Consider the following 13203-nt stretch of genomic DNA (forward strand, 5'->3'; position numbering starts at 1 on the left):
TCTTGTTGAGTGCCCTCTAGTCTTAAAATAATTTAGATGAAGTTCAAAGAGTAGGAGTGAGAAACCTCACTTTGGCTGCATACACTTCACACATCAGTATCTTTCTGTTGTCAGTCAGTGTGTTAGAGGGACTGAACCTGTGAACTTTCTGTGAGCCTCCTGCTGCAGATGCAGCTCTGTGGGGCAGCAGCACCAGAGAGAGAGAGGAGCCTCAACAGTGAAAATAAATATAGTCGACATACATTAGTCAACAGTGCCAACACGCATTAGTGTGACAAGGTCAGAGCACAAGGATCTCACAGGAGCAGTAGCATTAGTTACACAAACAATAGACACCCACAGAAAGTGTGTGCGCGCCAGGCACTTTCAGTGCAAGTATGAACACACACATACACACTCAGCCCAGCTGAGAAAAGACCCAAATCTAAACATATAATGCACATATAATGAATTAAATAAACACATGTAAGGAAGTGTCTCGCTACGGAGGCAGAAAATGTTCATCCAGGAAATGGTTTGGTTTTCAGTCTGAAACCGTGAAAATGTCTGACAACTGATTGATTTAATTGAACTTAATTATCAGAAGGACAGTAATTTTAAACAAGACAAACAAACAACAGTTTATTGTTTCTTATACCATTTTTACATCAAAATTAGCAGGTCACGTTTTTGTAAACGTTGGTAAAGCTGCTAAAAAGGTAACTGACTCCTTTTACACTGCCAGCTGAGTTTATCTTGAGACACACAAAAGTGCAGGAGCAATGTCATCACACGCAGTTACAGAGCAAGCGCACACACACAAATGCATCATCCCAGGGTTGGTATGCGACGCGTCTGTCAGTGATTGTGTGTTTTTGAAACTTATTTCAAGGCTGCAGCTCACTCTTTCATCTCTGAACAGTGTAGCCATGTCTCTGGTTCAACAGCACCGTGCTGGACAGGTGTCAGGTGTGTTTACAGTGTGTGTGATCTGAAAGACATCAAAGCAGGAAAAGGGGCAGAAATTAGCGCGTTCACCCAGGTGTTGTGTTTACATCAGCGCTGATAGGAGGTGAAAACAATAAATACCTGCGTCTACTGCAGAATCATTTGACCCGGGTATGAACGCTGATTGTACCCTTTTCAATTGACGACAAAAGTGGGTCTTAGTGGGGTTTTTTGATCAGTCTTGCGGTTTTAAAAACCAGTTGACTGTACAAAATGGATTTATGATGCCTCAGACTGAATCTTGAATAAAGTGATAGTGTGACAAAAACAAGAAATATTTTCACTTTGGTCATGAAAATCCTTGAAAAACACCTGATGCTCCATCAGGAACAGACAAACTGGAATATGGACATGGAAATACAGCTGTTGTTTGCTGAGACAGATTGGGTTGCTGACATGTCTTCTTTCTGTTGCAGTTGGTCTGCTGAGTCCCAGAAACCTTCGTATCTCAGACGAGTGGTACACCCGTTTCAGAGTGGCCTGGGACCCGGTGACGGCTCCTGTCCAGGGTTACAGACTGATCTACTCTCCTGAAGGTGAGCTGATGGCCTATAAAACACCCACACAGTTAATGAACGCTGGTCTTGTTCTTTGACTCGATTAAGGTCAAATAACACATTTAAGGTAGAGCTTTAATGTCCGACTAGGTTGGTTGGTCAGTTGGTTGCGTGTGTTGATGAGCTCTTTTTTGTTTTATTTGAATAAGGTTTAGTAGCCAGTATAGAAACTCAAACTCAGCAAAACAAAGTCTGCAGTTTTCACTTTGAAGAAAAAAAGGATTAGAGAAAAGTATTATTATTTGTACCAGTAAGATGTTTTTATTTTTATATAGTTTTTTATTTTTTCTATCTTGTTAATTGATCTTGCAGCAACTTGGCTGTTAGTTAAGTAAATTAGAAAAAGCAAAATAGACAAACAGTAATATAAATAAAAACCTAGTGTCAAACTTCAAATTGAAATCAGGAGCTAAAATCATTTTGTCACCTGGTCAAAGCTGCTTCAGTCTTATTTGTCACACATGGTGAAGAATTGTTGAATGAGTTGATGTTGAACTTGGCTTCTGCTGCAAGTCGCCATCTGCAAAATGCTTAGCAGATAGTTGTGATTGCTCTGCAGACACTCTTTGATGTTTGTCTGTTGTCAGTAGGATGTTTTCTTTCTTTGATTACACAAGGACAAGAACTGCAGCCATTTTAAATGATTCAGTCCAGCACATTGTCTTGTCTTATGTTCATGCTGTTGTGTTTGCAGGCACTGACCAGCCCATCGATATCTTTGTGGGCGACGTGTCTTCCTACACGCTGCACAACCTGCAGCCTGGAACCACCTATGATGTCAAAGTGATTGCTCAGTACACTAGTGGCATGAGTTCACCGCTCGCTGATCAGGGAACAACACGTATGTATAGTAACTGTGTGGAGACACAAACACTGGAATCCCTGTCTGTCAAACAAATAGTCACTTATTCTAAATCACAGCACATTTTTTTTCTCTTAGGCCTCATGGCATCGAGCCACACAGATAGATCTGCTCTAGTTCTGCTTTTGCACAGATTTTGAGATCTGCCCTGTTGATATATCTGTGGTTGGTTAGGGAAACAATAATGCAAACTTTACACTAGACTTGGGATGTGACTATTTTGACTTCAGACCTGACATCAAATAGACTTAAACTTGAGTTGAGACTTGAAAGCAAAAACCTTCAAGTTTCAATTTTAATTTTGTAAAATGTTTAAAATAATTTCTAAGTGATTAAATATCATTTGAAGGACACTGTTAGTACATAGTCTGTGGTCTGCATTCAGAGACCTAAAAGAATTGATTTAAACTGATGGAGACTTGTGACTGGACTTGGACTTGCCCTACAGGATTGAGTCATTTGATCATTAAATTTTGGGGAAGATTCAGACCTTTTACTATGAGTGAATTTTTTCCTCTGAAGTCTGGTGTATGTTACTTGACGTTGGCCTTGGTGGAGCTCTACATTCTCTGAGTGCCCTCCTTTATAAAAGCTGTTAGAAACAGGTTGTGCATACACTGAAACTGCCTCTTCCATGTGTTTGGTGTGTTGAAATATGAATTTCTGTCCTGCAGTCTACCTGAACGTGACCAACATTGAGACCTACAACGTTGGTCATGACAAGTTCTGCATCAAATGGACTCCTCACAGGGCAGCCACGTCATACCGCATCAAACTCAACCCTATGGACCGTAAGTCACGATTTTCAACTCTACCTTCACGTCTAGTTTTAGGTTCATAACTACAAAATTATCTTTATTGTTTGTGGATAGAAATATTTTGGCTGGTTCATTTCCATATGGTATGAAAATCCATTGACTGTTGAAACATAAAGTCCACATTCACTTTTGTCATTACATTATCATGGTGTGGTAGCTTCACTTTAAGCACGTTAATGTAATTAGTCTGAAGTCAGTCATACATTTCATTGACAAAAATGTATGCAGACTTTATATTCACTGTGATCAGCAGTTTTGCTAAAATGATGAGTCGATTAATCGATTAGTCAGTCAAAAGATATAATGATTTGCTGCTTTTCTGTTTTTATATCGTTGTAAATTGAACATTGAATGTCTTTGTCTGTTAGAGCAAACATCACCATGGAAACTGAAATTTTCTATTTATTTTTTAATTTTTTAACAGTTAACCTATTTATCCAAATAACCAATCAACAAATCGTTTGATTCGTATTTTTAAATAGTGGTAGCTCTACCAAGTGGAAAGAAATGTAAACCAACAGATGCTGGAAATAGCAAATAAAACACATCTAAATTTCTAAATCTAAATAAATGGTTTGTGAGTTGGTTGGCTGTGATGTAAAGAATCTGATTTCTATGACATTATCAATTAAAACAGACTTAAATGACAATTAACAATTAATTGATTATCAAAATTGTTGCAGAATAATTTTCTTTTGAGCAACATGCAGACATTTCCATTTCTCATTATAAATTATTGATAAGGAATTTTCACAGTACCACCACCAGCTCCTGCAGATACATCAGATTAATGTGTGCACCTGAGGACAGCAGTGTGGTCCCCTCTTCAGTCAGATCCTGATCGAAGGTGACTTGTTGGAGGTGATGTAGGCAGTAATGTGCAATGAGACTCCCAGCAGATGTCTGAAGGCGTATCTCCAGATGAGGTCATTTCTATGGCTGTGGATGCTACAGATTTTCTGGAGATTCCTTCACAGTGTTTAGAAGACTGTGTCGGCTGTTGGGACGTCTAGACTGTTTTTATTTTCCTCTCAGTGACTGTTTATCTCCAGGCCTCCTCCTTGTGATTATTACTCGAAACAGGATGCAAGTTTTGGCCAGGATTGAAAGCACCCGATCACCAAGTTTTAATTGTGTCTCAGTCTGGAAAGATTACATCCTTTTCAATTACTGCAGCGTCTTTGATTCCCATCTGGTTCATATTCGCACATGGACACGGGTTCACAGTTTAGGAGCAGGGAAACCCAGAAAGGGAGCATCAATATTTGAATATCTATATGGTAGTCATTAGCCTTTTAGGCCGCTATGACAGGTTGCCAGAACAAATATGGGTCTGCTAGCATGAGACAGATTGCGGGTTAACCACTAGCAGAGGATCAGAAATCCTCCGCGTGAGGATCTGTCTCAGTGAGCGGCAGCAGACGATGCTCTCAAGTCAACAAATCAGTCAACTGTTTGTTCTCAAGTGGAAATGCAAACAGCAGTCGCAGACAGTGGTGAGATGAATGAGTGGAAAAACCGCGAGCTCGGGTCTTCTCCGCTGATATTTCCTCCATATTTTAAAAGCCATGGAAACTCTGGTGAGAAAAGAATGTACGGCTGTGTTTTTTAAGACAGAGTCATCTAATATCCAGCTTAAGTATTTCAGGGATTATATTTTGTCATCATCATTCCTGTACAAATCTGTGTGTACCTTCTATCTTGATAGATGAGGGCCACTGTTCTGGAGTAGATCTGACCAAGAGATGTGTTGTTTTCCCAGAACAATTCATATTAAGCCACTTCTGTCATAATTTGTTGATATTACAGAGCTCATTCTGAAACTGTTGCATCACCAGAGCTGCTGGATTCTGTCATATGACAGAAAATGATGAAATCCTTATTTAAAGTCATTCACACTGAGAAGTAGCATCATCATCCATGGCAGCTGTTTCTGCAATAAACATGCTTTGTTTGTTTGTGCTTACTAGACCACACAGTGTAAATAAGAACCCTTATTATGAATATATCACTGCCCAGTCACGCAGAGATGTAAACATTTCACTAGAAGGGTTGGTTGTTGGGTTTGTCCGTCACAGAGATGTTGAAGTTGTTGGACTTTTAAGCAACATAACTAAGTGTTCATTTTCCTCCGTTAGCAACAAAACAGAAAACAGCAGCACTAAGATGATATGGTTTTTCCACCAAAACGTTCAGTTTCTTCATGGTATAACCTGCCGATTTCAAATGGAACTAACGTTTACTCAGAATAACAGTTTATTCTGACAAAGGAAGTTTTTACGCACATAAAGATCTCATTCTGATTATTGTCCCTTTTCCTTTGTCTGTAGCCTCCAGTAAAGGACAACATGAGATCACCATCCCCGCTGGCCTGCCTCAGTACTGCTTTGACGGACTTTCTCCTGAAGCTCTCTACACTGCCACCGTCTTCGTTCAGACCCCAAACCTGGAGGGACCAGGGGTCAGCACCAGGGAGAGAACATGTGAGTGTCATTTCAATATTCTGACCTGACATTAAAGTCTGCAGAGTGGAGGTTTAGTTAGCGTAGCATTTCTCTGAGATAATGTGTCATGGCATCAACAACATTTCTGACCTTCCATAAAAATGTCTCTGTATGTGGTGCTTTGTGTGTTCTGTTGTTACACTCGCTGACCTGATGGGAGAGCAATTACTTTTCACCAGAACAAGATATTCACATTAATACACCCAATCAGGATGACAATTAAACTTTAATGGAGTCCACATTATGTAAGATATGCAGTACCATATGTGCCACTTAATACAAAAATTACAATATAAATGACTATGAAATAAATGAAAATGAAACCAAAAGAACAACATATCAGATGTTGTATATGGTGAATGAAAGAGGACCAAGGATGGACCCTTGTGGAACACCTGTACTAACACTATGGGGCCTCGACTTGAAACTACTGTCTGAGCTTTATCTGAGATAGTCATGAAACCATTTAATCGGCTGTTTATTTACAATTGATAGTTTATGCAGAAGAATATCATGACTGACTGAATTAAATGCCTTAGGAATAGAACGGGCATAGAATGATAAAGTCTTGGACTGACTTCTGTCTTTGTCCCTTGTTGTTTTCATTTCAACACAACATACTATTGTTTTGACTAATTGGAAACTTCAGTCAAAATCAAATTAAACACATTGTCAGATGTTTGTCCTTCATGTGTTGTTGAACATAAACCAGCAGTGGAGAGAGACATTTACCCTCCTCCAGATCCTGTCGGCTCACATTTATAAAAGAAAATATGATTGTAGTAACAAGTTACATCATTCCAACACATCCAGACAAGATGTGAACTGTGGTGTCTGAGATTTGAAGCATGATTCAGACACAGAGCTGCATCATCTCACAGGACTAATCCAAAACAATGACCTCACCATACAACATGTTTACTGTTGTGCTGAATTTATTACAAATATGTTGATGATGGTTTGTATCTGTATCTGTTTTTCATAGTGATGAAGCCAACTCCAGTTCCAACACTTCCACCAACCCCGACACCTCCACCCACCATTCCCCCTGCATGGGCAGGTAAGCATGTAATGACATAATCCAGTTAAAGTCCAACTGAGGTGTTTAACACGTGACACACACTGTCTCATTAAGCATTTTCCCCAAACATTCACATCCTTCACACAGAGTGTCACATCAATGTTTTTGTTATGGCGTGTGCAGGGAGCCAGCAGCCCTTTTATAGGAGTGAATCTTTGTACATGGGATCCATAATATGGATCTGTTATGCATAATACATCTATGGAATACATAGACAGAGAACTTCACACAGCCAAGCAAATCATTTCATTTGTTATATTATTAAATTAGCAGCATGCAATAATGTGATTGTTCTATCACAAGATGAACATCACAATGGGAAACCAGACAAAAAACAGCCTCAGACTGTGAATAATAACCTGTATTATCTTTCTAGCTGATGCACCACCATCCATCCACTTGTAGCAGCTTATCTAAGTCCAAGTCAAGGTGAAAATCCTACCTGCAAATGTTACCAAAAGTCAGTTTAGATGCAAAATGTTGTGATCCTAATTCTTCAACACCATTGTTAACAAAACACTATGTGCTCTTGGCTTGTAAGCCACAGTTAGCAACATAGGTGTGTTTACGTCATGTCTCCTTGCCAATGCTGACGCAGTGTTAGTCTAATGCGTGCACTGGCCTGCCCCCTCCTGCACTTAGAGGCTAGTGAAGCATTTCTGAAATATAATAAATAATAATAAATAATATAATCAAAAACATGAACAATACAAACAGTACAAGGATTTCTAACCACATAAAGGGAGAACAATATGTGATTTCAGTTGAATTTAAATAAAGTCTCCCATCTGTCTATATTTCGCAGGGGCAATTCAGTGCAGATGCAAATTCAACCATAATACATCAGAGTTTCCTGATGTTTAACTTAATCAGAAGTTAATGAAAGCATCAATGTGAACTTTGCATGTTTAAACGTCCCCACAGGACTCCATGATGCCGCACCACATTCAGAAACATCAGGTTCAACAAAGCCAATATTCCCCAAGAAACTCTGTCAAAAACGTATATCATCCCAGGACTGAATGGGTTGAGTCTTTTCATTCAAGCTCAGCTCTGGTTTGGAAGTTCCTCAATGCAGCATTTTGGCCTCTCTGACGTTTTGAATGCAGACTCCCTCTGGATCCGACTCGTGCCAGCAATGCATTAATGGCCACCACATGTGCTGCTGGCCCCGAGGGGCACATGACAGGGAACACGCCCGTTACGAACCAACAACTTAGGTGTTGAAAAATGAAGACAGACCAGTCCAAAGAATCTGTTTGTGTTGTTTGGTGTTGTGTAAAACTTGTTTATAAAAGGGAAGAAAGGATAAAGAAGATTACAAAGCGTGCTGTATCACATAAGGCAAAGATTATCCGAAGCTTTTACTCAGTTCGTCTTTGTCTGAGAGGAGCCCATTAACAAGAGCTGACTTTCAACCGTCTGGTAACCAAATGTTCCTTGTTTTGTTTTGCCAGTATTTTTTTTTCATCTGTGAAACCCATAATTACTATACAGTACATGGCCCCATCACGTCATTTTTTTCAATCGTTTTGTTTTGTTACACGCGTTCAGCTGATTTTTTTTAATGCGCTCCGGCTCACAAACAATCATCATGCCGTGTGATGATGCCATTTTCTCTGCTGGTGTTTGTGATGCTCCCCTGAGGTCTGGCCGGTGGACTTAAGAACCACTTATTGACTTGTTTTCTTGTCTCAGTTTGCAAAGGTGCCAAAGCAGATGTGGTGTTCCTCATCGATGGCTCCTGGAGTATCGGCGAGGAGAGCTTCACCAAAGTTGTGCACTTTGTCTCCAGCATGATCGGCGCTTTTGATGTCATCGGACCCTCAGGAATGCAGGTTTGTATTGACAATGATCTAAAAGCAAGGCAGTGGTGAACTTTGACATCCTGCCACAACTGTTAGGGTTTTATTTGCACAATTAAAACATGACAGCAAAAGACATACAGTAGCGAAGCTCAGTGGATGTCTGCAGGGGAGGAAAAAAGCTTTTTAAAAGTTCTTCCTAGTATATAAAGAAAAGACTACAATTCAATAAAAAGTGATCAGTAACATGAGATAAGACAAAACAAGGACAACAGCAGGAAAAAGAAAATGGGAACTATAAAATATACTATAAACTATAAAACTATAAAATAAATAAACTATAAAATAAAATAAGTCAATGTACGTCAATGAGATGATTTTTCAATTGACTCTTAAAGTAGATGACTTGGGGCAGCCCGGTAGTCGGGTGGTTTGGGCATGTACCACATGAGCGCAAGACGCTCTTAGCAGGCAGTCGCCGGTTCGACTCCTGACTGGCCCGACTCTTTCCTGCATGTCACTCCCCTCTCTCTACCCCCTTTCCTGTCAGTCTCCACTGTTCTATAATAAAGGCACAAAAAGTCCCCCCCCCCCAAAAAAAAAGTAGATGACTTTATATTTGGGTTCAAACTGTTCCAGAGGGATCTCTTTATTTAATGGTACAATACTGATACACAGGAGTTCGACAGTAAGGTAGATTAAAGTCCTTTAAAGACCAATAAGAAAATTAGTGAAGGTCTAAGAATTGATTGGGGGGAAAAAACATTTAAACACAAAGGACACTATCAAACAAGTACCTAAGCTTAACATATATAAAAGCATGTGTTGAAAGTGTTTATGCTATTAATAATTAATACATTTCCTGAACTGTACCTGTTTAAATTGGTTGCCATTTACGTTGACCTGTTGTTACTAGAGCTCCAGAGAGAAACCTGAGAGAGGAGATGTAAAACTACATTGAGATGGTTTTTGGTTCTTAAAACCACAAATATATCTTATAGATATCAACACAAATAAAACACTGGAGAAGTTAAAATATGAGACCTTTTTAAAAGTATCATATCATGGAAGATGGATTAGTAGCATCCAAAATGACACAATAATACTTCATATATGGATAAATTAACTGTAATACAAAGTTAAACAATCAATGGATATTGAAGAAACTTTCTTCAATATTCAGCTGTTGTGTGGACAATGCGCACACTCCATAGACTTCTACACTCTGCGTGGACCTACAGTAATACTCTCTTTATTTTAAAGTTGTATACACGCTATATTTTATATATATTAAGTCTTTAGTAGTATATTGTAATTTAGTCACGTCTGATATTCGAGAGCTAAGCATCTGTTTTTCTGAAAAGTAAATCCCTGATGATCTTTGAAAAAGCCTGAAGGTTGTTTAACATCACTTCCAGAAGTTGTGAGCAGTTTTTCCAGAATTCTCAAAGACTCTTCTCTCTATCTGGATAAGAGATATTTTGTCCACTGCACAATAAAAAGGTTTTATTACCAAAAGCTTTCATTTCCAAAAAACAAATGTGTGCTGTGAACCAAATTATTGTCAGATGTATTTATCCATATTAATGTCTCTTACCTTTTAAAATCAAGGATCTTAGAAGTTGTTGTGTACTGGGAAAAACTGAGATCCTGGGCTCTATAACTAAACTTGACGTCTTGCTAATGTCAGCGATGTGACTTTCCAAACAGGTGTCGTTTGTGCAGTACAGCGATGACGCAAAGACAGAGTTCAAGCTGAATGCTTACCAAGACAAAGGTGTCGCCATGTCTGCACTTCATCTCATTCGCTTCAGAGGAGGAAACACAAAGACAGGTTCGATCCCCCATCACATCACACAAGGACACATCATCCTGTTGTTCCAGTGTATTGTGAATTATTCTATTCTGTATGTGGACCAGTGAAATGTGTGCAACAAACCTTATGATTATTAAATATTCCAAGCCATTGTGATTCAGCAACAGTTTTCTTCTCCTCTTCTGAGCAGGAGTGGCTCTGAAACACACCAACGACAAGGCCTTTTCACTGGAAAATGGAATGAGAAGAAACGTCCCCAAGATAGTTGTAGCGATCACGGATGGTAGATCTCAGGATGAGGTGAAGAAGAACGCTGCCAAGCTTCAGCACGCAGGTAATGGACACTGAATTGGCTAAAATTATCCATGTTTTATCACCAGAATGTACAATAACTTAGTCGAAGTGAGCTGGATCTGATTCTTGCTTGTTTCTTACCAACTGGTTGAACTGTGGTGTGTTAAACTATGAATATTTTTAGCTGAATTTGATTGGTTCCCTCCACTCTGGGTTGATTTGACTCTTGCCTCTGACTGTATGTTTATTTCCTGTCCTCAGGTTACAGCGTTTTCGCCATCGGTGTTGCTGATGTGGATTTTGTGGAGTTGCAGTCAATCAGCAGTAAACCCAGCGAGAGGCACGTCTTCATCGTAGATGACTTTGATGCTTTTGACACCATCAAAGAAAACCTGATTACCTTCATTTGTGAAACCGCAACATCATGTGAGTTTGACATGTGAGACAAATTCTGCTCCAACAAAACAGAAACAGTTTCAGCTTCTGTTGATGAATTTGTTTTGACATGTCTCCTCTTTCTCGTTTCACAGCCTGTCCCTTGATTTTCCTGAATGGATTTACTTCACCTGGTAAGAACACACAAATTATTAATTTATTAAGATCCTACATCAGCTGCTGTCCTTTAAAATGTCTTGAGTTCCTCCATCGGTGATGTTGCAATAAGAGGTTTGATTACTTTCATGTGATGAGTGTCTGATTTAATGAAAAAGCTCCTGATGTGCTGTGTTACAGGCTTCAGGATGCTTGAGGCATTCAACCTGACAGAGAAGACCTACAGCTATGTCCAAGGCGTCTCCATGGAGCCCGGCTCCTTCAACAGCTACACAGCATACAGACTCCACAAGAACGCCCTCCTCACTCAGCCCACAACGTGAGTTTGATTTTGTTGTAGTTTATGTGACCGATGTCATAGTGCTTTTTTGAATTGTGTTTAGAGAATGTTGGGTAAACAAGCTGCTGCTGTCCTGCTTTGCATTAGTACAGCTGTAGGTTTAGGGTTGACTTGGAGGGAAGCTGCTCTGGAGACTAAACTAACCTAATGACAACATACACAAAAGAAATGACTCGAACTTGAATGGTTAAAAAAGGAAATGTTGTCAGAGTTAAAGATATCTGATTGTAGTCGCTCTTTAATTTGCCACTGGTGACTGTGGAAGCTAGCTGCAGCTAGCTAACCCACCCCATTTTTCAGTTAAGCTTCTGCCCTGCTGGCTCATCAACATTCAGCTGAGCTAACAAATTCATTGAAGTAACATAGTCTGGCTAGTTTGCATTAAAAAGTGTGTTATGTCTTGTTTGAGCAGAGAAACTCACTCAGCCAATGAGGTTTTCTGTCTTTGGAGCAACTCAAAGAAAAGAGCCTTTAGGTTGAATAATGCAGCTATTTGTTTATTTTGTACGAACTCTTTTTGTTGTCTACCATTTTCTTGTTGGTAGCATGATCCTGAAATGCAAAGAATCAAAAACTGTCATAATGTAAACATGAAACTTAAATCACTCAGCAGGGAGACACATTGACACAAACAGCTGAGCACAACCAGCACTTTGTCCTGGAGTGTCCCAGTGACAGTGCAGATTTGTTGTCATTGTGAATGTTTTTAACACTCCCAAGTTGTTCATGTCAGTAACATGAAGCGTCGTGCACAGCTGTGTTAACACTGTCTGAGCTCATTCTCTGTACAAACTGGGTCAGTGGATTTACGACGCTCTGTGAGGTCAGACAGAGCTGCAGGTCCTGACAGAGTGCAGCTTGCCTCTGAAACAGCCTCTCAGTCCATGCTGAAGCTGTTTCACACAACAAGCCTCCGTCAGGCCACTCAGTGCAAACCCAACCGCAAACTACTGTTAACACTGGCCACCACCCAACACAGGCGTCCCATATCCAGAATATCACAAGCAACACCAAAGTGGCGGAAAACAGCTTGAGTTCTGACTGTTTACCAAGTGTGACTTTCCAAAATGTGTAGTGACATCAGAGGGACAAATGGGAAACATCCTGCTCTAATACAATAAGTGAAACAGTGTTTTCTAGCAAAAGTACAATGTAAAAACGCTCCATTACAAGTAGTTGACATTTCAAAGTAAAGTGGGTCCTATTTTAATGGTGTATAGTGTAGCACAGCTGTGTATAACTGTTAGAATAACCTCTGTTAGATCTGTGTTTAAAACTGTTCACACTGCACTGGTCATAGTTTGTTTTAGACTCTTCACATGAATTCTTGCTGTGTAGGTTTTATGGTCACTTAAAGTTTTTACGACAAATCTCAGTCAATTATGTTAAAGTTGTCATCACCTGTCCAATCATTTATTTCCATCCTGTTTCCGTTCATTTCTATCAGCTATCAAACTCTCTTTGTAGACATGATTTCTTTTCCTCCTTGTCTTTTTATTTGACGTGGTTTCTCAGTGAACCTGACCACGGACTTGGTTGTTTGCAGTCTTGAGTTGATGAGGTCATTTGCGTTGGATCGGAGTACGG

The 13203-nt window shown here is 39.7% G+C and overlaps 1 protein-coding gene across 4 annotated transcripts in view; it reads left to right on the forward strand.

Moving 5' to 3' along the window:
• The window catches only part of col12a1b (collagen, type XII, alpha 1b), a 124623-nt gene that overhangs the window by 84205 nt on the left and 27215 nt on the right, over positions 1 to 13203 (forward strand). For all 4 annotated transcript variants that reach the window (XM_071467518.1, XM_071467516.1, XM_071467517.1 and 1 more), the window contains 11 exons: positions 1404 to 1523; positions 2239 to 2385; positions 3081 to 3197; positions 5555 to 5707; positions 6714 to 6788; positions 8508 to 8647; positions 10325 to 10448; positions 10621 to 10764; positions 10986 to 11150; positions 11255 to 11293; positions 11457 to 11595. In XM_071467518.1, the coding sequence (XP_071323619.1) occupies positions 1404 to 1523; positions 2239 to 2385; positions 3081 to 3197; positions 5555 to 5707; positions 6714 to 6788; positions 8508 to 8647; positions 10325 to 10448; positions 10621 to 10764; positions 10986 to 11150; positions 11255 to 11293; positions 11457 to 11595 (1363 nt within the window). The remainder of the gene's footprint in view (positions 1 to 1403; positions 1524 to 2238; positions 2386 to 3080; positions 3198 to 5554; positions 5708 to 6713; positions 6789 to 8507; positions 8648 to 10324; positions 10449 to 10620; positions 10765 to 10985; positions 11151 to 11254; positions 11294 to 11456; positions 11596 to 13203) is intronic.

The sequence above is a fragment of the Trachinotus anak genome, unplaced genomic scaffold (genome assembly GCF_046630095.1).
Source record: "Trachinotus anak isolate AG129_WGS33_773 ecotype Australia unplaced genomic scaffold, CSIRO_AGI_Tana_v1 ptg000031l, whole genome shotgun sequence".
NCBI lineage: Eukaryota > Metazoa > Chordata > Actinopteri > Carangiformes > Carangidae > Trachinotus > Trachinotus anak.